The sequence below is a fragment of the Apteryx mantelli genome, chromosome 5, assembly GCF_036417845.1.
Source record: "Apteryx mantelli isolate bAptMan1 chromosome 5, bAptMan1.hap1, whole genome shotgun sequence".
Classification (NCBI taxonomy): domain Eukaryota; kingdom Metazoa; phylum Chordata; class Aves; order Apterygiformes; family Apterygidae; genus Apteryx; species Apteryx mantelli.
The window spans coordinates 22,302,273-22,326,332 of NC_089982.1; the positions used below are offsets into that span (position 1 = coordinate 22,302,273).

Consider the following 24,060-nt stretch of genomic DNA (forward strand, 5'->3'; position numbering starts at 1 on the left):
TTGTAGTTCTAGTTTGTAATATAGTCATGGTGCTAAAACTTCCTGACAGAGTAGCATAAAGCTGCACTGCAAAAATAGCTTCTGCTACTCTCTGGGCAAGCAATTCCATACTTTTGTCCACTGCCACTTTGACAGATTTATCATTAATTTCTTTGTGCCATTAGATGGTCAATCCCTGATTTAGTAGTGTTTTTACAACTACAAAAAAAGTAATTTGATCCCCACTTGTCAAAACAGTAATATAAAGAATTAAGAGTAATTTTTTCATCGTGCAGCAGTGCTCCACTTGTCAGTGTCAATGGATTTCCAAGATGCCACTGCCCAACTATCCTGCACCTCCCTAAGAATAAAGTTAGTTTTTTTTAGCAATAGTTGCCACTAGTTGTGACCTGAGACAGCCCATAATCTCTGGAACTGATTCTCCTTTCACCTCTGTTAGCAACACTCAGCAAAAATTCCACTCAAATTTAAGATCAGGTTCAGGCCAATTACACACAGCTCATGTTTTAAAGGGCCCATTCTTAGCATCAGTGGAATTATCCTAATATACACAGGATGCAGGACCAGTATCTGGCAAACAGAGCCTACATTCTTAAGAAATTATTCCCAGTTTCAACCCACAAGTTCCCTCCACTCTAAAGAATTTCAGAATTAATTTATAGACAAAACAAAAAACGCTCTGGTGAGGCCTTTGCTGTTCTACCAGCAAACAAACTACCAATGCCATGCCCATCTCAAATTTAAACTGTTCAAACACAGTCTCCTCACCCTGTATATCTCCTTTACAGTTAACTTGTCATTAATCATCCTAGATCTCTTCCTAAGCAGTACATAAGTTTTCAGGTGTCACGAATGAGTACTGCACGTTAATATCGTGTCAGAGCAGGTTTAAGGTTGCTTTATCAATGGTGACACTAAAGAAAGTAACTTGATAACATTCATAAGCATAACAGGTAATTAATCTGGTGGCCCTACCCAGGATCCAAGGAAGACTTGAAGAGTTCTAGTCCAATCCACAGATAACCTCTGCAAGATAACTTTCTGAAATACATACCTATTTATACTGCTCTTGCAGCTGAAGACACATTTTTACAAATAATAAAATCTGATAAAGAAATAATAGGTAAAAAAAAAATGCCTCATACTTTTTAAACCCTAAGAAATGGTCACTTCTAGACCAGACAGATCACAGTATTTACCTTTTTTTTTTGCTACTCTCACATGATGGGGAGGGAAGGGAGAGACAGAAAAGATCATCTGAACAGATGAGTCTCTCAACTTACACAGTGCAGAGGAAGGAGTGGAGTGGGAGAGCTCAGACTCAAGCGAATGACTCTGTGAGTTTGCATTTTTCATGGACTTGCCCGCTGAATTGATGGAAAGAAACACAACATATGAACAAACAAAGATGAAGAGGTAGAGGGTGATCAGAATCCTCAGGAGACACCGGCAGCAGGAGCGGCCGCTGGGGCACAGCAAGGATGGTGACCAGTAAGATGAAGAAGCAATGGAAGAGGAGGAGTGGTGGGTGGAACATAACCTCTCCATGTCACCCTCCCTTGTGAGAGCTGTATGAGGGTCAAGCAGATATGAAGAAAGAAAAAGAGAAGGCCAAAAGAAAGAATGATATTTAATTAAAAACAGTAAGAGCTGATAAAAACTTTGAACAAACAAACAACATTAATGATATAGTTTTGGAAGGACCTGTGGCTGTCAAAGAAAAGTGGTAAAGGTGGTAGCCATTAATGACTCTGTTCAGATGCCAGTGCAAGGTTCATTCCTCTATCCAGTATTGAGATATGTAGGATTTTGAAAAAAACATTCTTGGGATTTTAAAGGTTTTTCTTTAGGAAAATATATTTCAAAATGATTAAATTAGTTTTTTATACTGTTTTTTAAAAAAAACAGTAGTGAAATTAAATGAATTAGCAAAATATAGGAATATAAATGCCTCCTGAATGGTTAACATTTTAAAGCTGTGTACCTTAGAAATATATTAAGCAGCACAAATTAGCCAGAATTTATCTGCTCTGTAAGTGTCCTGTAGCTCAGCATTTTGCCCACAGGGAACCATCACTCCTAGTATTGTTTTCATTAATTCAACTCTAGGGGCAAAATAATACCATGAGAGATCTAGATTTACTGACCACAATAAATTCAACAACTCAGCTTTGTAAAAGTTTGTGCATATTGCTGGTAAAAACAATGATGGTATTCTACAGCATTACTGAAAAAACACATCAATCTTACACCAAAGAGATGCTGCCAGAGTTCCAATCTCATTATATCCATTACTACAGGAAGGAGAAATCCCACAAGTAATCCTGAAAAATGGCATTTACTGTGGACCATTTTTTCAGTATGCTCTTTCTTTCCACTCCTGCCCTTTTATTTAGGAGTGATCACTGTCATGCAGACAGCACTTGTTCAATGGTTACTGTCAGAAACCTTGTGAGCAAGGGACCTGAACTACAGCTTCAAATAATTTCAGACTCAAAATCTTGAATTAGCTAACTCCTTAAATCCTTAAAGCTCACCACTGTTTGCCAAGTAATGCTCTCAGTAAAATAAAATGTTCCAGTTCTAAAAGATGTAAATACATACCTATGAAAGTAAGACAAAGGTAGAGATACTAAGATTTTCAATATCTTTTTGAAAGGAAACTTCTGCATGAGATGTAATAAATGAAAACTAAGTTTGATCTCACCATCTTCAAAATTAAAGATATACCTGCCTTCAAACATAAAATATAGGTGAGCTCCTGACATGAAAGGAGAATAATGTATGCATTTCCTGATAGATCATAAGACATAAGAATCTGTTCCTAGAGACACATTTGTGATAGCTGATTAAAGGCTGGGTTTTTTTTAATTAAACTGCTACATTTCTTAATTAATCATAACATTTATAATACTTTATATAGACATGCATATGCACAAACACTCCCAGAAGACACACAAAAACATCACTGTTCTGGATATATATCACACACAGATTCACATTATCCACACAACTTTAATGCTGCTTTTAAAAAGTCAAAATCAGAAAACCACTTAATGCACAGCTAAATGCTTTAAATGTGTGTGGGCTGGTAGTCTGTAGAAAGGAAGGAACCTAATGCCTGTTTGTGCAGTTCATGCACAATATTAGAATAACAGCAGGAGGAATGAAGTTCACAGACTGCATACCCTAATAAAAAAAAGCCATTCTCTGTGAGGTACAGATCACACTGCAATTCCATAAAACATGTGTTAATTTTATTTTTCACAGAGTGGCATCCCCATTTCCCATCTTTACAGGAAGAAGGAGGAAGCCTCTACCTCTTTGATATCACATGCTTCTCCAATTCTAGAAGTGACAAAGCCTACGGAGTCACAATACTGCTGAAAATGTCCTCAGAGAAATCACCAGTTACTAAGTTTGACCCATATACATGATAAATCCAAAGATTTTTCATAAGGTCAGACTTTTTCCCCCCTAAACTAAGCCAGAAACAAAACAAGAGTGACCCACATATCAATAGGAAGCAGAATATTCCAAACAGATGAATCATACCCCATGCTGTGGAGAAAAAAAAAGGTTTTGAAGGTCCTTTTTTACCTGGGGGACAGCTGGGGAACATTTCTTCTACAGCTCAAAGTATCATCTTGAGCACATGTGTAAAGACAGATAGTAGGTAATCTGAGAATATTCTCTCTACTACCTCAGAGACCCATTCATTCCAATCAGTATATTATCTGCAGCTGTAACCAGCACCTGAACCTTAAAAGGGAAACAGCTTTTTCACCCTTATCCTAGAAAATCTATGCCCAGAAGCCAAGTTTAGTATAGAAGGAAAATATCTTTCCTGAAGTGCCCTGCTAAAGTGTAAAGCTTGAGCCTGTAAGAGCTGTCAGAGTTGCAGGACTGCTTATTCCCTGAATCATTCTAGAAAATAGACCCCTGGGGTACTGCTGGCTTTAACTCACAATAAAACATTCTGAAAAGCAGCCTCAGGTGGAAAGATTAGAAGTATGATAGGAAAATTAAAAAGTGAAAAACAGGCAAGCTTGCAAGCAATTAATAGCAGGGAGATTATATTGGTATTTAAATAAACAGAAAAAGAACTCCCTATATATTGGAATAAAACATGCACCCAGCATTTGGTGAACAAGGCAATGGTATGTGCCAAGTGTTAGGCCACGGACCCAGTGCTGGAACAGTTGCATCAGTGTAAGAGGTTACCATGATTATCCCAGATGTTACAGTTCAACTGTCATTCACAGCTGAGAGAAAGTTTCCCCACCTTCCTTCCAGGGCAGGCAAAGAACAACAGCACATTGTATTCTGCTTATTTTACTGCAAGCATGGTAACATCTTTCAGTTCCTCCTCATGCAGTCTCCAAAAAATATACAATGTAACACTCCTACTGCAGCGCAGCTCACCGTCTGGCTCACTCACCTTCTGCCCTTTGTATTGTTATGCAATAAAGGATCAGGAACCTACAAACAGCAGAAACTTCATCTACTAAACATTTTACATCTGTCACTAAGCTTCAGCAGAAAGAAGAATATGACGAATATCTCTTGTCACTCAGACCTGTGATTAAAACAAGATCCTCTTCTCTGTTTTAGGAATAAAGTAGGTAATGGTCATTTAATCTGCTCTTAATCGTGATTACAGAATCAAATAAAAGTATTAGGAAAAGCATTTGCATTGTTGTTTTTCTTATAATTGTATTCCTGAGATATAATTTTGTGTGCTATGCTTCAAACAAAAAGTTACAGATAAAAATTTCATAGTTACAACATGGTGTTATATCATTGTGCAGAGGCCCCATAATTAAATTATTCATTTAATGAGATTAGTTGCAAAACTACATATAATGGTTTGAAGGAGGAAATAAAGTGTTATGAATAAAGGTAAATTATACTGCATTTTCCTTTACATCAGCTGCAGATACTTGTAATAGTTCTCCAAGCCATTACTTTCCATTAACTCAAACTGTTATCACGAGGCTGTTATTTAAAGTTAGAGGGTATTGGCTGTTAATGCACCCAAGAATTTGTTCAAGTGGAGGTGAAATGATTCACTGAAACTTTGAGAACAAAGAGCTACATCAATGACTTAGAGATAACTCCAGCTCATACAGTACTAGAAATCATAATTTACAGCTGCATTGTTACTAGCAGTGCATGGTGTGAGACAGGCAACGAGGGAACAAACCTAGAAAATCTTCTCTCCACCATTTATTTCAGGGCAAAGACTGCGGATACTAGCCTGTACACCAGCCGAGTTCCTCAGCATTTCCAAAAGCAGTGCCAAGAGTCGCAGCAGAAACAAGAAACGGGAATACCACAGGTGTGCTCTGATCTCCTGTGCAAGCCTGAGCTAAGATGCCATGAGATAAATACCCAATGAATCTTATATAAAGCATGACATAAAGTCTGTATTTTCAACACAGTGCTTCACTCTAACTCCTTCAACAGCTGCTACCATGTGACCAGGGTTTCACAGAGCAACTCCAAACTTTTGTTAAGCTTCAAGAATTTTCCTGGACTTCTCAGGAGGACTATAAAAGTTCAGAAAGTAAGAGGTTTATCAAAACAGACTCCAGGATGTCAAATACTGGTAAAGCTGATGCCAAATAATCTGCATTTTCAAATCTCAAAGTACTTTGAAAAAAGGCATGCAAAATTGCATATTTTGGTATGCCTCTAATTTTTCCAATGAAAATGGTATCTGCTATATTTTCAACACTAGTGACGTTCAGTGCCACTTAATTCATTTCTAGAGAGGCAACACCACTACAAACAATTTGCTGACACCACTACGACAATACTTTTTGTGTCAATAAAATAAGTGTAATCAATATAAATATATACAATCAATCCATAAAAAGATGTATCAGTATTCTCAATGGTCATGACAACTCTGAAGGTACTGATCAGCCTTCTAACAATCAACCTGGATTTGCCAACAACGAATAACAGAATAATGTACTTTTTCCAAGTAAATTGAGCAAACAAAATAGGAAAGTAGCCAAGAAATATATTTAAAAAATAGCCCTTCGTTATTTATACAATGAAAGCACCCCAAGAAAATGTTTGACTTATGCCAAAATCAGAGTTAATGAATTATTGTAGTTTCTATTTGCTCTGTAGGCATTCTTTTTGCTGGCACTGAAGCAAAAATAATTTAAAAATTCAAGTATTGTAAAAGGAATTTGACAAGTGAAATCCTGAAAGTCAGAATTTTTATTTTTGATCATTCGATAGAATTGCATATATCCATGTTAAATTGTGTCTCCAGTGAATTCTTCCCTTTATATCTACTGTGAATTTCAAAAAGAAACATATATTCTGTTCTAAAGAAGTCTGCACCATTTTGGAACCTTTTCTTAAAAACAAACAAACAAAAACTACCCAACAACACAGGATTTCTTAGCTTTCATTTGGAACTCATACTAGTGGTAGTCAACTTATCTTAGCAGGATTAGAACAAGAAAAAGCCTCTTCTCCACTGTGAAAGAACAGTAAGGTATTAAGTGAAACTAAAATGTAAACAGTGAGAAAAATTTATTGCTGTACAGGTTACTAAAATAATTGTACAGATTGCTGCTCTTCCTATCCTACTGCACTCTTGGCTATTGGTCAGCCAAACAATGAAAGTGTATGCAAACTTTTTTGGTCCATATAAAAAAGTGTATGCAATACTTTTATGCACACGTTTTGAGTCCATTTTTCCCACTAAATATCAGTCTATTCAATGAAGCTGACAGCCCATTGGATAAGAACAAGATTTTAAGCTTCTGAAGTCTTCTGTATTATTAATACGAACTATTTGTATACAGGAGTATGCAGAAATTACAAACTCTTAATTCTGTTTTTGCACAATTAGAATAGAAATGTAGTCCCTATCTAAAAGCTGTATAGTCTTAAAAACAGCTAATGAAGAATCATCAACCTACAAGAAATAGTGGATTTTTTACATTGCTTTATTATTCTAAGTAAATTTTAATTTTATTCACCTTTTAATGAATGGTATGTTACAACTACCCAAACCACAGTGAGTGAATTTCCGTCTTCAAAAATTCAAGTTCTTTACTTTGCGGATGAAAGCTTATAAATATCCTACAGAACACAAACTGTTACTCAGAAAGGATGGCCTTAGATATTTCTCCAAAGCATATTTGCAGCTTTGTTTGTTGGTCTTACATTTGTGCAGTAACCCTCAGTAATATAAAAAAAGTTCAACGGTTAAATTTGTCCCAAATATAAATTCGTTCCTCTGCCCCCATGAGTTTCCTCATTCTCATTAGTGGAAGATAACTTGGGAACAATAAGGATACATTCAATAAAATATTTTTCAAAGCGTATCAGAAAGAGGAGGAAATTAGCTCATAAATAAGTAATTAAAATTTGGATAGTAGAGGAATTTTTGCATAAGGGCCATGAATCTTGTATTTATTTTGCTCTTCCCTTACGGGGCATAGGGCTGGGATTAGCTTTTATAGTCACGTTGCCATTCCTGACCTTCTGGTTCACAACATTTACAGCAACAGAATAGTCAATTAGCATCTTTTCAAGATGCAAGATTATGTGAATATTTTAAATCTCTTCTATGTTATTGATTCTGCTAAAATGATAATAGTTGAAATATAAAAATAAGCTCAGCAGAATAACAAATATGCTATATGAACCCTGGAAAAGATTTGATAGCACAGGTTAGGAGAGTGGAATTGGAATCTGTTTGCCTTTAGAGACTGTGCAAACATGCTATTTCCTCATTAACCAAAGAAATTATTTGCTCAGGACAGGAAGCATACACAATATTGCCAGGTTAATGATACTCATCTGGACTTCCGGACTACAGCTCAGACAATGATGTGTCTCATTAAAGAAATCAGGCTATCTTGTATTCTTTGTGAAATGTTTGATTAGCAAATACCAGCGAGCCCTAAAACAGGACACTTACCAGTTCATTATTCTGGCGATACTGAAATTTTTAATCAAACATGCATAGCGCCTGTTCTACCAACTAGAAACAAAACACTAGATTTTTTGGGGGATACAATTCAAACTACCTTATATTTGAATCTCTTCTAAATTCTAAAACATTCCCATTCTCTTTTGCAACCAAAGATCTCCAGCAGGTTCAAATCTCTACACGCTGTGTTAACACACACAGTAACAATGACTCCTATGGGCACTTTATATTTACAACATAAAGCATACCTTATACTACAACAGTTAACTGAGAATTTTCACCTCTCTCCTATTCTCTAATTTTTTTTACTATTATCTCTGGCTTGTGTTTCAACTGTATGTATAACATTGTACTTTGATGCTAAAAAAAAAAAAATCTCTCTGTGAACCGATCATTCACAAACCCAATACAGTTTTTAAAACAAAATACTATTACAATGAGTAACATCACAGTGTAGTATTTGGAGAAAAAGAGGAAACAAAAACAATACCTGTGAGGTCACAGAACTGATTTTATAGAAAAATCATTGTTTTTAGTTTTTTGAAAAATAAAAGAAGGCTGAAATAACTATATGGCCAGAACAAAAGAGAAACACAAAGAAACACTGGCATCTGAACAGAATAAAAATTAAAATGGTGACCTCAAAAAAACCCACAAAAAACCCTCCACACATGCTAAAAGTACATGAATTAAATCAGAGTTAGAAAGCACTGAATTATAAACTCTTAATTTACTTCTATTATTACTGGACTAATATTTTAAGTAACAAGCAGTAACTTTATATTCCAAAAAACCCATGGCAAACTGCATTTTACTAAATGAAAACTCAGTGTTAATTCTGAAAATGTCAGAAGTAATACAGTGTGTAAAAATCATTTAGTTAACAAAAGGAAAAAAAAAACATTCTCCCTTAAGATTCGTTACGAGTTTCTCTTTTTAATGACCTAATGTAATTAATTCAAATAATCTATGTTATTGCTTTTCCAAACATTTCAAGCTTAAAAATCCTACCTTTCACATCTTCATCTTCGATGGTTGTATTGGAACTCTCTGTTGATTCCTGTTGAGAAGTAAATATAAGAAGAATATATAAAATATGCCAAGTCTTATTTGTGTTCCTATGAAAAGTACAGTTAGTTATAGAGATCATGCAAAGCCTTGAAGCAGAGTGGGATGTAATTCACAAACAAATGGTCACACATAGATTGAGACGTTCCCACCTGAAACCGATGTCAAACATTCCCATTCATTTCAAAAGGGAACATAAATACACTTCCTGCCGTCTAATGTTTTGACTTCACAGGAATGTAAAGGAAATTTGTTTTTCTTTAACATCCAACTGTACAAAGTCCATCTGAAATGTTATATGAATTACGTCAGCCAGGGAGACGAGCTTGCCATTTTAAGCTTAGTGATTAACCAACTGTGTAAAATAAGTCATTCCATTCCAATTTTTAAATATGCAGACTTCTGCACGCTACAATTTGCAGGTTTTCTTTTTTCCTCTTAAGGCTTGATGCAATGTATATTAAAACAAACAGAAAGGCTCCCAGTGATCTTAAGAAAATTGGATACGATTTTTATGTTATTTTTATACTGTTTTTGTGATAAAAATTTGAAGGAGACAGAAAATTGATAAATTTATGAGGTCAACTTTGATAAACTAATTATCTTTGTAGAAGTAATGTTCAAACACCCAGCCATCCAGAGGAATGACTTGTCTGTCAGACAGTTATATTTAAATCACCACACTGTTAAAAAGGCAAGGATACTGTATTTTAGTCTTTCATGAGTTACCAGAAAGAAGAAATGCTAGGGATAAATTCAAAACGGACACTGTCAAACCTAACAGGCACATATTTTTAAAAAAGTCTGATAGTTTTTAAGCTTGGTTTTCTATTTGTCCACTTTTTGAAAAGTAACATTGATTTTTTTTTTTTTTAAGTCACAGCTCAATAGCAAAAAGAATTATGTGGGTTATTTTTATCTGAGAGAAGGAAGATAGGAGTGGTATTGTTTTCAGTTCTTAGAAAGCTTTTATAATCGAATAATAAAAAATAAATTTGACAGTGCCCCTTACTGAGTCAAATGAATGTTCAAAACAGTTAACGCATTACTCAGACCTTAAAAACTAAAATGTATGTGCGTCCATAAATAAGACTACATGAATCAATCCACACAAATGAAACAAGTCATCATGCTTCTCCTATACTGTCTGGTGTTAGATGTTTCACTCTACACAGATGTATCATGCTCTATCAGTTATATATATATTAGACAGAGTACTTATGAGTAAATAAAAACTCCACACGCATACAAATGGTAAACACCATGCACAAGCTCTCATGGCAGATGTTGCCTGTAATATTGAAGCATCTACTCCAGTTGCCATAGTATAACACTCGGTTTTTCAGACAAGGAAATTTAGGAGCAACGCTCCACACTGAGTGGTTTGCTTGTCTACTGTGACCTTTTGGGACATTAAATATCTGAATTGCTAATGATTATATAATCAAGTCAAGTAGATGTAGTCATGCCAATATTTGATTTGGGTTTTGCGGGGGGGCTTTAGTAGCTTTAGTGATAAAGATTAGACTAGAATTCAAACACAGGCTGTTTGTTGCCTATGCATGTAAACTTTGGGAGCTGAAAAAGTAGTAAGATGAAAATAAAAACTGTGTTCTACAAATGCAAGATACATAAATGAATGGAATATACAAGCACAATACACACGATCAGCACTTCTTCCATGCCTGAGAAATGTCTGCATGCGTTATCTTTTCACTCAGATTCAATCCTTTACATGTACAATAACCATAGGTAAATAGACTAGCTAAATGATATGACAATTTTCTCAAAGTCAATACTGCAAACAGCAAAATTTTTTTTGAAGAGAAATTCTTTGCAGGAAACCTAGGAACATGTGTTATATGGAAATGATGGTATTTCCTGGCCCTTTTCAAGTCCATGCATGAAAAAAATAAAACAAAACACATGTTTTAAGAATCAGCTGCCAAACACAAACATCACAATACACAGGAAAAAAGAAAACAGCATGAAAAATGTATAAAAATCAGAAGAGCTCCTTATCACTTGAAATGTTAAATTTTTTTGAAACTGCTCAGTGATGTTATGGAAGAAAACCAAAATCTTGTGTAAAAGATGTCACAGCATTGTGTACAAGCATGCTGAGAAACAGCAGATGGGATGAGCTGAAAGTATGCCTTTATCTGAGGTGACAACTCCACATAAAAGTCTTCGATATAATCTCACCGCACTCGGAAAACAGCATTCTTTTGTTTTATTTAGAATGTAGAAATTTTTGTCTGAAACATGAAACAAACAACAGCCCCCGAGCTTGGCTGCGGAGGGCACTGAAGGAACACTGTCAACTGCTACGGATTCCCCCAAGAGTTTCAGAAGCTCAGCGACCACAGAATGCACGTAGCAGGAACAAAACGCAGATGGAACAGGCTCAAGAAACACGAGGGGGTGACAAATACAGGAATGAGATTTTCCTTGATAAATTCTTGGAATGGCCCTATTCTGCTTTAGAATAGTGGATGAAATGTGTGGTTTGGAAAAGCAAGATGGAGTCAATTCTTTCTGAATACCTTATTTCCATCAGGGTTGTGGATTACTGTAGTTTGGGGCTCCTGAGCGAGAACAAAATAAAGAGAAAAACAATTCTCATTGGTAAATACATTCTTGTTAGTGTGAGGGCGTGCAAGAAGAGCCAGCTCACTAATGCTGAACAGTGACAAGAGCTAAAACAAATGTTAACTGTTGCCAGCAGATGAAACTGGTTATCTCTGATAAAGATTTCCTCAAGTCAAGCAAGCCAGTAAAAAAAAGATAATCTCTCTTAGTTCAGCAGCATGCAAAGACCTTATTCATGATCAACATACACAGGGCTTTGAAGCTCTGGAGACCTGAAGAAGCTCTTTTTCTCGTAAGGTCTCATACTAAATGCTTTGCTCATTTTCTTGTCTGAGCTGCTAAGGTGAGGAACAACGACCTCTTTCCTTAAAGTATGATTGCTTGCATTAGTATTAAGACAAAAGTGATGGAATAAAAATACAGATGGACTGAATGAGGACTCAGGAAGAGATAGGTACATTATTACCAATTGCTGCCCTGGCAGAGCAGCACAGAATAAGTGGGAGATCTTTGTGTCATTTTATAATGCATTTTCCCCAAAACTCTTTCCCTTAAAAAAAAAAAAAAAGTAAAAAAAAAAAAGTAATGCTTGAAATAGCAGTCAGCCAGAATACTTCCAGCATGGACTATTGTATATGGTGATGTCTGGGAACTGCCTGCCATGTACTCTCATATAAAGCCTGTAAACTGGTGCTTGGAAATTACTTAGGAATGTATGCTTCACTGTGAGTTGCACATAAAGAGCGAAGAGGAAAAATCTCTCCCACTGCGCATTTGTATATGTTCTCAAAGCTTCAGTCATATGGAAAGCAACACTTCACAAACTCAGGTACTTATGTGCTAGCATTTATATTTGTAAGCCCTCTGACACATGTATACCTAATAAATTGGAGTTACTAATAGAAGCAAGATTGTGATATAAATATTCATGAACAGTCCTCTGATTAGCAATGTGTTCCTTGCAGACCTTATTAGTGGATAATGTCTCCTACAGATTTAAGTGTAAGAGAAACCAGCAAAAACTTTAGGACTAGATGCCTCTTGAACCCAGTATGTGAAGACTTGCAAAGTCCTGCTGAGTTGTACAGAATAGTGAATGAAAATCTGAATAAGGTCTGTTTTATGGTTGCCTGGCAATAATCCTGTTCGCTCCCCTTGATATCAATACTTATATTAAAACAAAAACAAAGAAAATAATAGAGCTTTTGGGGGCAAAAAGTTAGCGTTAAAAAGATTGAAACAATCACCACACAAACAGCTAAGAGCAACATAAAGCGCATTCTACTCACTTTCTGGCACTGCATGCAAAAAATTCAACTACAGATACAAACGCTATGACTCTACTGCATCCAGCGTCCATGTAACATTTTCTGTTAATAAACACACTGCTTAACAATGGACTTCCTCACAAAAAAGAAAAGCATAATTCAAACAAAAACTTGTTTTCCCAAAACCTGTTTTTAGAAAGCAAACCGAGTAAACAAATGAAAAAGCAAAAAAGGAGAAAGAACAAACAGAAAACAGTCAGAAACTTCAAGACAGCATGAGAAGGAAGATTCCAGGTATACCAGCGCCGGGGTAGGAATATTTTCCTTGGGGCTGGTTACCACGTTGGTTTTGTTGTTTATCTGTAGGTATGCAGAAAATAGAAACAGACAAGCCTTAGAATCTGCAGTAGGCACCGTATCTATATCTCTCTGTATAGAACATCTATATACAGATATAGATATCTATATATAGATATAGATATGGAAATAAAGAATCACAGAAAGATGAACTTATGAACTTGAAAGGAATACTAACAATAGCTTTGATAGCTAGCTGTAACTCCTCCAAACATGCTAGCTACAGTTTTTCAGATGCACTCTAGGAAGTTCTATATAAAGTATAGATGACTTCAGCTGTGACACTTAAAGGAATGGAGAGCCCTTATAAAGCAGCTAAATACATATGAGAAGAATATAAAATTAATATGGGTTTAAACAGAATCCTAAATTGCCATTGCAATTTCTAATCACGCAACAGTATTAAATAACTGCACTCAGTTACACTGTATTTCTAATTACCAATCACCAGCATAAATAGTATTTGATTCCTCATAGCTCTTTAGAAATCTATAGTTCTACCGACTTCTTGGAATGTAATTCCAAAAATATAACTGATGTTGGAAATAGACTGGTGCCCCTTTAGCTTTTTGGTGTTATTTTAGACAAAAATAACTGCCAGCTGTGATTTTTCCAATCTCAAGTATGTTGCAGTAACTGTGTATCAGACTTTCAATTTTGGTACCATACCCTGAAAGTATCAGGTTCCACACTACAGTTTCTGCAGTCTTAATCCACAAACCACTACATATCTGCTTAACTTTACATGTGGATAGTCATGCTAGTTCTTAAGCTCACCACAGTATTATATCTTCACTAGACTGGCCTTTTATTTATACAAACATCTATCTCAAAAAAAATGTAAAACAATAAGTTTAAATGTATCTGATTCTTTAAATCCACTTTTAAAATTCACTTTCATAAATATTGTGGTATGAGAAGTAGAAAAATATTAAATATCAGGTACCAAACTACTTTTTACATATACTAGGAACCAATATTAAAGTATAGGTAAAACCAGTTTAAAATGTCAATTTTGTCTTTGACAACTATTAGAAAAGTTTTTCACAAACATTTTGTTCACGTCTGATTTTAACAAGAGCAGTCCAAAACAGCATGCAAAGCTGTATATAGATATACAGTTTGGAAAGACTTTGATCCAAAAAAAATCATATTGAACCTTCTATTCACAGTAGTTAACATTAAACTGGCAAAGCAAAAGAACAAAAATACATAATTCTTTCATTAATTGATTTTTTGTAAAAATTAACTACGCCATTTAAAGAAACAAAGTCTAGCAATCCTCTGAGCCAGCTTGTGAGGTATTTTTTCTTCTTAAAGAAGCCTTTTTAAAACCAATTAGAAAATGATGCTGTCCTCAGTAATACATATGAAAAGGCATAAAGAAAGGGAAAGTCCTACAACAGTGGACCAAACTGAGCTGTGTAAGAAACATCTGACTTCTAATTTAAGCTTCTCAAAGATTCTGTAGTCTCAGGTGAAGTATTCAGCTTCTCAGAGGTGCAGGCTAACATTTAAGTTTTGTCAGTGCTAAGGCTTTGCTAAATTTGAGCCTTCAGAAGTTCGCACCACTGGGGAAATTCACTGAACTTAATATCCTCAGCAGTTTTCCATTATTATTTTACTTTGGTACAGGTATGGCAGCTGACCCATTGATTGGAGGAATGAAGCCTGCAGCTAAATTCAAGCCTTACTTAGGACATGCCTAGATTATGGAAATGTAGATAGGGTTTGCATTAATTAATTCCAGAGTGAAAATTTCCTTAACTAGCATTTAACTTATCTTTCAGGAATCTACTGCAGACTAATTAGTTAATGCCAGAAGAATATTATTTCCATACTAAGTCTTATTTAGCAATATTTATGATAGGACCCATTCTCCCACATAGGATAAAAATATTTTTGTTTGATTTAGAATCAAAGTTAATAGTGCTCTGCAGCAGGAGGATGAGACATCTGTATTTTTCTAACACTGGCCTTTCTACAGAAATCGTCATTAAGAGAAAATACGAGTGATTACTGACTTCCAAGTGTTTACTTTATGTTCCAACTTAGACTAGCTATTGCCAAGTAAGTTTCATTTATCTATTCACAATTGTGTACGCCAAGTGCAAGTTCAGCCAGAAGTTGCAGGCTCTCTGAACTCAACATAGGGGGAGAAAGAATACCTCGGCGCATAATGGCATTCACAGGGAGCTTTTTCAGACATAAATATTAGCAAGTATTTTATATAACAACTAACTTGCTTAGATACTTATGGGACTGTGAGATTGGCAAAACCTGAAGTCCTTACTCAGGAAAAACCTTAAAAAAAACCCCAACCACTTCAATAAATGGAAATTCTACAGGAGAATTATGGAGTAGTGAGCACACATAAAACACTGCTTGATGGTATACTATACCTTCAAACACAAGAGAAAATCACATATCAACTTGTATAACTAAAAGTTCATATTTTGGTGACAGCTTAGTCATCAAGACACTACCAACAAAAAGTAACTAATAAAAGACACAAATACACACAAAGCAAAAACATGAGGAAGGAAATGAAGATTTCACCAGATTTCATACAGTCCCATTCAGTAGTAGCTTAACACCAAAAATAAAGCGATATGCCAAAAAAATGCTTGTTGCTGAATACATAACGAAAACAGGTTAATCAAATTTTAACTCCAATTTTGCCTGAGTAAGGAGAGCAGGCTTGGGTCCATACTCCCTTGGTGAAAGTCCTATAAAAATAAACAATACCCATTACAGCTACTGCTGAAAACTGCAGGAAATATATTCAAAACTTATTAGTAACATATCAAGAATTCAGCATTCATTACTAAAAGCAGAAAGAGATAATGTGATTCAAAACAAAGTTATTTCTTCTGTATAAGCAGAACTTGGCAAAACCCTTTGAAGCTTAGAGAGAAAACAACAACAAGCCTGTACACTTTCTCTCTTTCTCATATAACATATACATGAGATTTTTTGTTAAGATATATGAACACACACTTGTCTGTTTTGCATGTGTTTTTAACAGAAAAGGGAAATTATTCCAAAAGGAGTAAAATATTTTCATGTGAAACAACTGTTCTAAATTTAAATTATACTAAAGTCGTGATCTACTTGTTGTGAAGAAGAAAAGCTTTTATACTAAAGCATTACTTGTCAAGAGCCACTCTTATAGGTTTGATAGTAGTACAGGACAGGCACACACAAACATACCAAACAGCTGGGCACGACTATAGAGTCATTTATGGTCTTTTTTCAATATCTTATAAAAATATTTTAAGAAACAAAACCTGTATCACAGAATACTTTTGTAACAAAAGAATTAAAGCATACTTCATGTCTGGGATACTAGAAATATCCCCACTGTACCTGTCCTCTGACCCTCATTTGGACACTATTACCACTGATACTCTTTCACTGAAATTCTACATTCACCCAGAGAAGAACAGAGTATTTACCTATGCAACTACATGCCTATTCAGATCTGACTAGCACTAGAGCTGTGCTTCCCAGAGAAAGGTGTGAATGACCAACATTTGCCTTCTCTCTACCTTCAGCAGCAACAGAAGCTCACTGGGACATCACAGCAGATCATCATGAACACCTCCAAATTCAGGTTCAAAGCCATAATAAACAGGAACATAATGAGTTGCCATATGGAGGCACAGAGGCCAAATGAATGCAAAACTATAGAGCAGGTCAAGGAGGAAGAGAAGTTAGCAAGACTGACAGTCAGTTGGGACATCTTGTGACAAACCCCTGAGCTGTGAAGGAAGTTAGCTAGGAAAGCGTAGTATGGAAAAGCTGGGGAGTTGTTTTTTGATTCCTGAGCATTTAGCATTGCATCCTGACCTGTAATTGCTCAATTAAAGCTATACTATTTCACTGTGCAGAGCAATGTAGTTTGTGTTACATTTTATTATATTAATATTATTAGCTTCTAATATACAGAGATTTTTAAAACTAATGAAAGGCTGTTATAAGATTACTATATTGTTACTATTTTTATTTACTAAGGACAGCTGCATTGGCCAATGTTACATCTACTTTTTTGTATTTACATGTCCCCAGTTTAAAAAAATAAAAAACTTGCTTGAAAGAACTGCAGAACAATTCACTGCGGATGGCATATAGCAACTGCAGGCTTAAAATTCACAAGGTTGTACTTTAAAGTCTTGCAGCTTCTCACAGTATGTTAACAAAACTAAATGCAACTGTTTGATTTCTAAGTGTGAACGTTTCACAGGAGGAAAAATCTGTCAGATAAAGATCCTCACCATCATCTGAACACTCGAACTGGACTTCCTTTTCTGAATTGACCAGTCAGAGAGAAAGGAAAAGAAGAAAATGTGACTGGTTGGATTTAAAGTAGCAATGCATGGAGAACAGTATATTTCTGTTTTTTGTTGTATTTTTTAAGACAGCTTAAGCTGTAGAAAGGGGTAGAAAAATGCTATGAAAAATATAGTTTCTCAATAAAAGAAAAGATGAAAATAGACCTCCCCAGATGTATATTCACTCTCTTTGCTCCACATAACCACACAGGAAAACAGCAGATATATAAAATGTGCTGTAAACTAAAGTATCAAAGCCCAACAAGTGTAATTTAGGCAAAATTTTGGCAACAATTGTTTGCAATATTATAATCAAAATTAAGATATAACAAATACTACTGTAGACCTGTAGGAGGAATGATATTTAAACAGAAAAAGCTATTCAGCTGGAGTACATACAATTTAAATATTCCACAATGAAAGACGTTAAGGGTTTTCCACAAAAATAACAGAATAGTACAGAGGATGTGCTTCTCCACACAACTAAGATATCTATTACTTGTCAGTGAGAAGCACTGAAATCATAGTGTGCTCACTTCATTTTAAGTCAGTCTCAAGATTATTTTGATAGGGAAGGTGTGCATATTTGGGAGAGCAGGGACAAATATGCTATGAATCTGGTATTTAAGAACACAATGTTCTGTTAGAGTAAAAAGTTAAGATTAAATATAAAATTAAAATTCAGGTCAAAGACAAACTCCTGAGAAAATGCACAGAGCACAGAAGAAAATCTTTCAAATCATGTAATGAAAGCTTGAGGCACTTATTTAGTCTTCAGGAGTCCTCCAAGAAAAGAAATAAAATATTTTTCACTGCTGAGTGATTTTTTTTCTGGCTGTTTTTCAAAGTATTTATCCAGAATGTTCATTTGTGAAGCATCTCTCCTCCTGCAGGATCTGGTGACATGAGAATAGAAACTCTAAATTATGTATGAAAGCTGCCAAAATGTTCCCTTCTTAGCAAGGTCTATTAGTCAGGACAAACTTATTTGTTGACATATTAAACCCCTCAGGTTCTGCCAAATGTACCAAGGACATCTGGCAGAATACACTTCATGTGGAGCCAAACCAACCAACAAACCTTTGATCTTTCATGGAATCTAATGAAAAATCAAGGGGAAACATGGAGGCAACAGAGCTGCAGATAAGCACTGGTACCTAAAAAAGCTAACATGCCCACCACCAAACCATGATTTATATTTATAAGCCAATTAATAACACTGAGTCATTAATTATACAACCATCCTTCACTGAAATAGCAAGCAAAGCATTCTTTGTCCAGCAGTTTTCTATTTTCCACTTATTAAAATACTTTTTTTTCAACTATTCCTTTTATTTCATTTTTTAAGTTTTGCCTAGCTTTAATCACTTCAAATACGCACTAAGAAGCACTTAAACTCTATAAAGAAAAGAAATAACCATATGCAATTCTGAAAATTGTCAGAAGTTACAGATAGTGAATAACAAAATATATTTTAAAGCATATATTTAACCTACCTTGACTCCATCCGGCTTTTTCAGCAAACTCTTGGCTGCTGTAAAATGAAAGAAACAATTTCAGTGTCAGCTGCTTACTACTGAGGTCAATCAGCTGTGCAGCAAACCCCCATTGCGCCCCAGCTGCATACATTTTCAATTTTTATTTCCTCTCTTTGTTGCTCTAAGTAAAGGAAACAAGATATTCATAGTATTTAAGAAACTACAAATACTGAAGAGTGTAATACTTCTATTGATGAAAGCTGTTGGTAATTATACAATGAGAAACCTAGTTGTTAGGAACTACTGGGTGTCATAAAAGAAACAGAAATAGGATATGTGTAAGAGAAGCAGCTTTGGATACATTCATTTTCTTGACTGAAATATGTTTACAACTGTTGACAGGGATAGTTTGATATGACTATGAAGCAGTACTGTTCTGATGGCAGGAACTCTCATATGATATTTGTAGAGCTCACTGTTATCTTAATGAAGTTATTGAGAGTGACATAAAAGTAAGCAACATCTAATCGATGGAGGAAAGGTACCTTAAAAGTATAATGAGGTACATGACTATCTATTCCATTTAATGAAAACTGAACTGCATTATAAAAGAACACTTTCGAGCAATGGTTCTTTCGGGATTCCCCATGATGACAGTATCAGTCACCTCACAGAAAAGGACAAGGACGTTGCAAATACAAAAGGAAGAACAATCTGCTAGTGAAGTTTTGTTTCGGAGGAGTGCTTCTTGGGGGGCTAATAATTAAGAATGGTAGCTGTGCTTCAGTTTCTAATGAAGAAAACCTGTGACTTTCTGAACCATGTTGCACCCTGATCAGTCAAATTTCCTCAAAATAAGTGTTTAATTTGCCTATAACTTCAATCTGATCTGATGGGAAAAATTTTATTTGTCACAATTTTGATTCACAGGTGTATTAGGCCTTAAATCCTGCCATATAAACTGGGTCAAACTAGTCCAAATTACTAAATTTGGAGGGCTAATGTGCAAGCAAGCAAACCAAAACTCTGAACTTGCGAACATTTGCAGCAGAAATATATGCTGGGAGACGTACCAAATTCAAATAAACTATTCACAAATGTAAATGCTTGCTGAGTCTCTGCCAAAGACCAGAAGAATAATGACCTATAAAAATGAGCCTGGTGTTTTTATTTGTTGTTTATGAACCCATCTTCCTATTAGAAAATATATTGTATTTTAGGTTGAAAGGAAGGTGCTGTTCTATATACAGTTTTGCTTAGAATTGGGAAGCCTTTTTGATAGAGAAATGTTTTGGGCTAAAAATCTGGTGTAACCAAGGGGAGAGAGACATGACATGGAGCTTGACCCTTACAGGTATTCTTTCTCTTTTAGAAAAATGAAATGATTGGGCCTTGCCAGCCTGAGGTTGTTCAAACTATTTCAGGATTTTGGAGAGAGGAATGAGAAGGGGAAAGGAGGACAACATCATACATTTCAGCCTTCCCCCCCTTGCACTGACAATACTTAGCATTATTTAAAATAGTACACAAAATATTTAGTACTGCTTCTGATGACAGGTTACCAACACTTGTTTCCTTCTCCGTTTAGCATTGTTAGGGAAAAATAAGAAATGCTAAATGCTTCAGAGGAACATGTCAAGTTAGGCCTTTTGAATCTACTTCATGCTACAGTGGCCATGCCTTTGTGCATATACGCTCTACGTCTTCTATTTACATAAAGAGAAGGTGTTTGTGACCATTTCTCTTCAATACATACGGGATCAATTACTAAGCACACAAGTGAAGGGGTAAAACCAGTTGGCTGGGTGGGCTGAGCTTGGCCCTGGGTACTGCTGAGAGGGGGAAAGTTTTGTATGTTGTACAGATGGAAGCATTCCTGATCTGTATCCTTATTCTGCACATGATCTGATACAGCAGGGAACGTGTGTGTGTGGTGTTTTTTTTTTTTTTTTTTTTTTAAGGCATTATTATAGTATTGACATTACAGGGGGGGAAAGGGAGGAAATACTTTTCTGTCAGGGACTGTATCAGGCCAGTTCCAGTGAGGGAGTTTCTTGGGATACAATTTAATTCATATTTCCCTTGAGTTAATGACTATCTGGTTTAAACTTGAAGTTCATTTCTGTATTTGTGGCTTATTCACCAACTATACCTGCATCAAGTGCTCATTTAGTTTTGTTCGGAGTGCAGAAAATGTAAGATCACCCCAGAAACTGTACAGAAATAGCTAATGTCCATTATTGTGCTGTTCACATTAAAACTGGAAAATGAGATCAGGTTAATGTTTGTAATTTAATGAATGTATATCACTCCTCCAAATATATTTTAATAATTATGGACATTAGCAAATACTACTATTAAAAATGTGACAAGGCCTGTGATTTCCAGCTAAAATTAACCAAAATACATTTGTATTATATAACAGAAATATAACATGTTTTTATATAAGATAAACATGTAAATTAACATTTAAAATAAAGTATTTTATATAAGTTTTTGAGATAGGATACTTCCTGTTGTAATGTGTGCTTACAGAACCTGATGCAATGAGGCCTTGAACCTGATGCAATCGTTAGACTTTACAACAATACAAATGTTCAGGAACTCCATTAACTTCTGAAATTAATTTATGGAAAGAAAAGGAGGGGGGACTACTTCTAAAACCTAAGGCCAAAAAACCCGTGAGTTCATTCCTTTCAAAGTCTGTTTTATACTGTTAGAGCTCAAAGTATGGGAAAACATAAATTAATTCTTATAGGCTGCTGTTCATAACTAACTAGGTCCTTTCACTAAACTTTTGTATACAATTTCTGAGTTTTTTCAAAGCTTAAGAAACACTGCATGTTATATGCAAAAAAATAAATAAGAACAAGTCAAATGAGGGTACCAAAAGCAGTAACTACAGTACTATGTTTATGGCATTGCCAGCATGTCCTTTGAAATGTTTCTAGTATGGATTATTATGCAGTATGTTATGTTAGAGGACATATTTCTTACTCAACTGCTTTTGCCACTGTTGTTTTTGGCTTGGAATGTATTTTTAAGAATATGTTAATGCATCTTTCTCTAAGCAAAGATACTGCATACAGACCAAACATTTAAAGAATTTGCAGTAGCAAAGCTATTAGCATATTCTAAATTAAGCCCACAATGAAAGATTTTTTGCAACTACAAGCAATAGCTATAAATAAAACCTACGCAGTGCTAATACGCCAGAAAGAAAACTGAAAAGAAATGGCATTTGTGACAACATGAAGAAATTAGAGTGATTTAGGGCAAACAGCAATTTTGATTCAGAAGAGAAAAAAGATGTTCCTTTCACGTGCTGAGGGTCTTACCTCACAAGAAATATATATTCCACATAAAAGGAAGAAAGAAAAAGGAAAATAAAACACTTTTATAACGACATTGTTATGGACAAATGACCTTCAAAAGCATGCGTTGCAACGAATATAATGAATAAACAACTTGAAAAGTAAAATGTCATTATGCGTCATTACGGTATAAAACAGAGAGAATAAGTGAAAAAAATCCAAAACAAAGCCAAAAAAACCTGTTTGCTTTTCATGCCAAAATAATGTTTGAAAATGACTTTGGCTTTTTTTCCTTCATGAAAGTTGAAATTGACCCTTACACATACATACCATGACAGTTATGAATAGGATGAGAAATGATATATCTGTTTGATATTTTAAAATAATTCATTTTTACAAGATATGCAACCTACAGCATTACCACCTTTAAAAGGAAACGAAAGTTATTAGCAATTCATTGAGCATGAACCCAATGTAATTTACAGAAATGTAGTCTTCTGTGTTATAGGTGTATATTAAATGTAGAAACCTAACACAGAAAGACGATGTGTATTTTAAATACTATGCAAATAGAACAAACTGTTCTTCCATTCATAATTCTTCAACTTATTTTGAATGATTCAGTGCTTATTATTATTCAAAACATGCTCAAAGCACTATTATGTTTTTATTTGTAAATTAATTTCAGTTACACTCCAACAGCTGCATCACAGAGTAGGAGGAATCGCACATTAGAGTTTTAAATTTGGTGTTGTTTTTCACTATTCACTTAAAATCTTGAGTGCCAAATGAAAAATTCAGCATAGCATCATGATTTTGGCCATACTGTTATTCAGGACAATTCTAACTCTACTAACAGCAAACATATTTTGGCTTTAACCATCACAATTTATTTAGTATAAACACCTAAATCTCCATGTACACTCATTAGAAAATTATTTCATAAGCAGAAAACACCTCATTATATCAAACTAGAATTAGAAGAGAGGGAGAAGAAGGACCAATTTTAATATATTTCTTACTGCTTAGCAAAGTAATAAAGAATGAACAACATGTCTTTTTTTAATACAAGATGCAATCAAATTCCAGAATGAGATTTCAGTTAGATAAAAACAAATAACTTTTTTAAATTTTGTTTGACCACACTTATACATATGGAATTATATATATTATTTTCAATTTCCTCCATCAAAATAACCAGGAAAATATTGTCTGTCTTTCAGCAAGATACTACAGACAACACTAAAAAAAGTAAAGAGAAGGAATATACTTTTCCACTGAAACATTGCTTGACCTGAAGTCAGCTAGAAAAGATTCAATTTGGCCAAAATAGTTTAATTTTCTTGTTTGTTTCTGCAACAGAAACAACTTAGATGTATCATATTTACATGCTCCTCGGCAATAAAGGTCCTTCTGTATTACACAAATCCTAATTAGATCTTATTCATCATCAACGTCAAAAAAACACGGCCATATGAATCTGGAGCTCAATGAACATACCTGAGAAATTTCTGGTAGCCAGCATAGTTGTCAAAATAGCCCCCTGTGTACAAATACATTTTCTCAAATTAGCATTACACTTGTGTAAAATTCTGAATGCAAACACAACACAAAGGAAAACACACTCTTAAATTGCATGAATTGCTGAATTAACCCTGAAACAATGGATTTTCTGTGCAT

General features: G+C 34.9%; 1 protein-coding gene across 5 annotated transcripts in view; it reads right to left on the reverse strand.

The window, feature by feature from the left end:
* Positions 1-24,060, reverse strand: part of CAMK2D (calcium/calmodulin dependent protein kinase II delta) — a 257,903-nt gene that overhangs the window by 100,741 nt on the left and 133,102 nt on the right. For 4 of the 5 annotated variants that reach the window (XR_010884353.1, XR_010884355.1, XM_067297631.1 and 1 more), the window contains exons 12-14: positions 23,881-23,923; positions 19,085-19,122; positions 8,981-9,029 (exon numbers count right to left, since the gene is read on the reverse strand). Coding sequence is in view for 2 of the 5 variants with exons in the window: in XM_067297631.1 (XP_067153732.1) it covers positions 8,981-9,029; positions 19,085-19,122; positions 23,881-23,923 (130 nt within the window). In the remaining 3 variants the exon portion in view is untranslated. The remainder of the gene's footprint in view (positions 1-8,980; positions 9,030-19,084; positions 19,123-23,880; positions 23,924-24,060) is intronic. The other variant, XR_010884354.1, reaches the window with a different exon arrangement.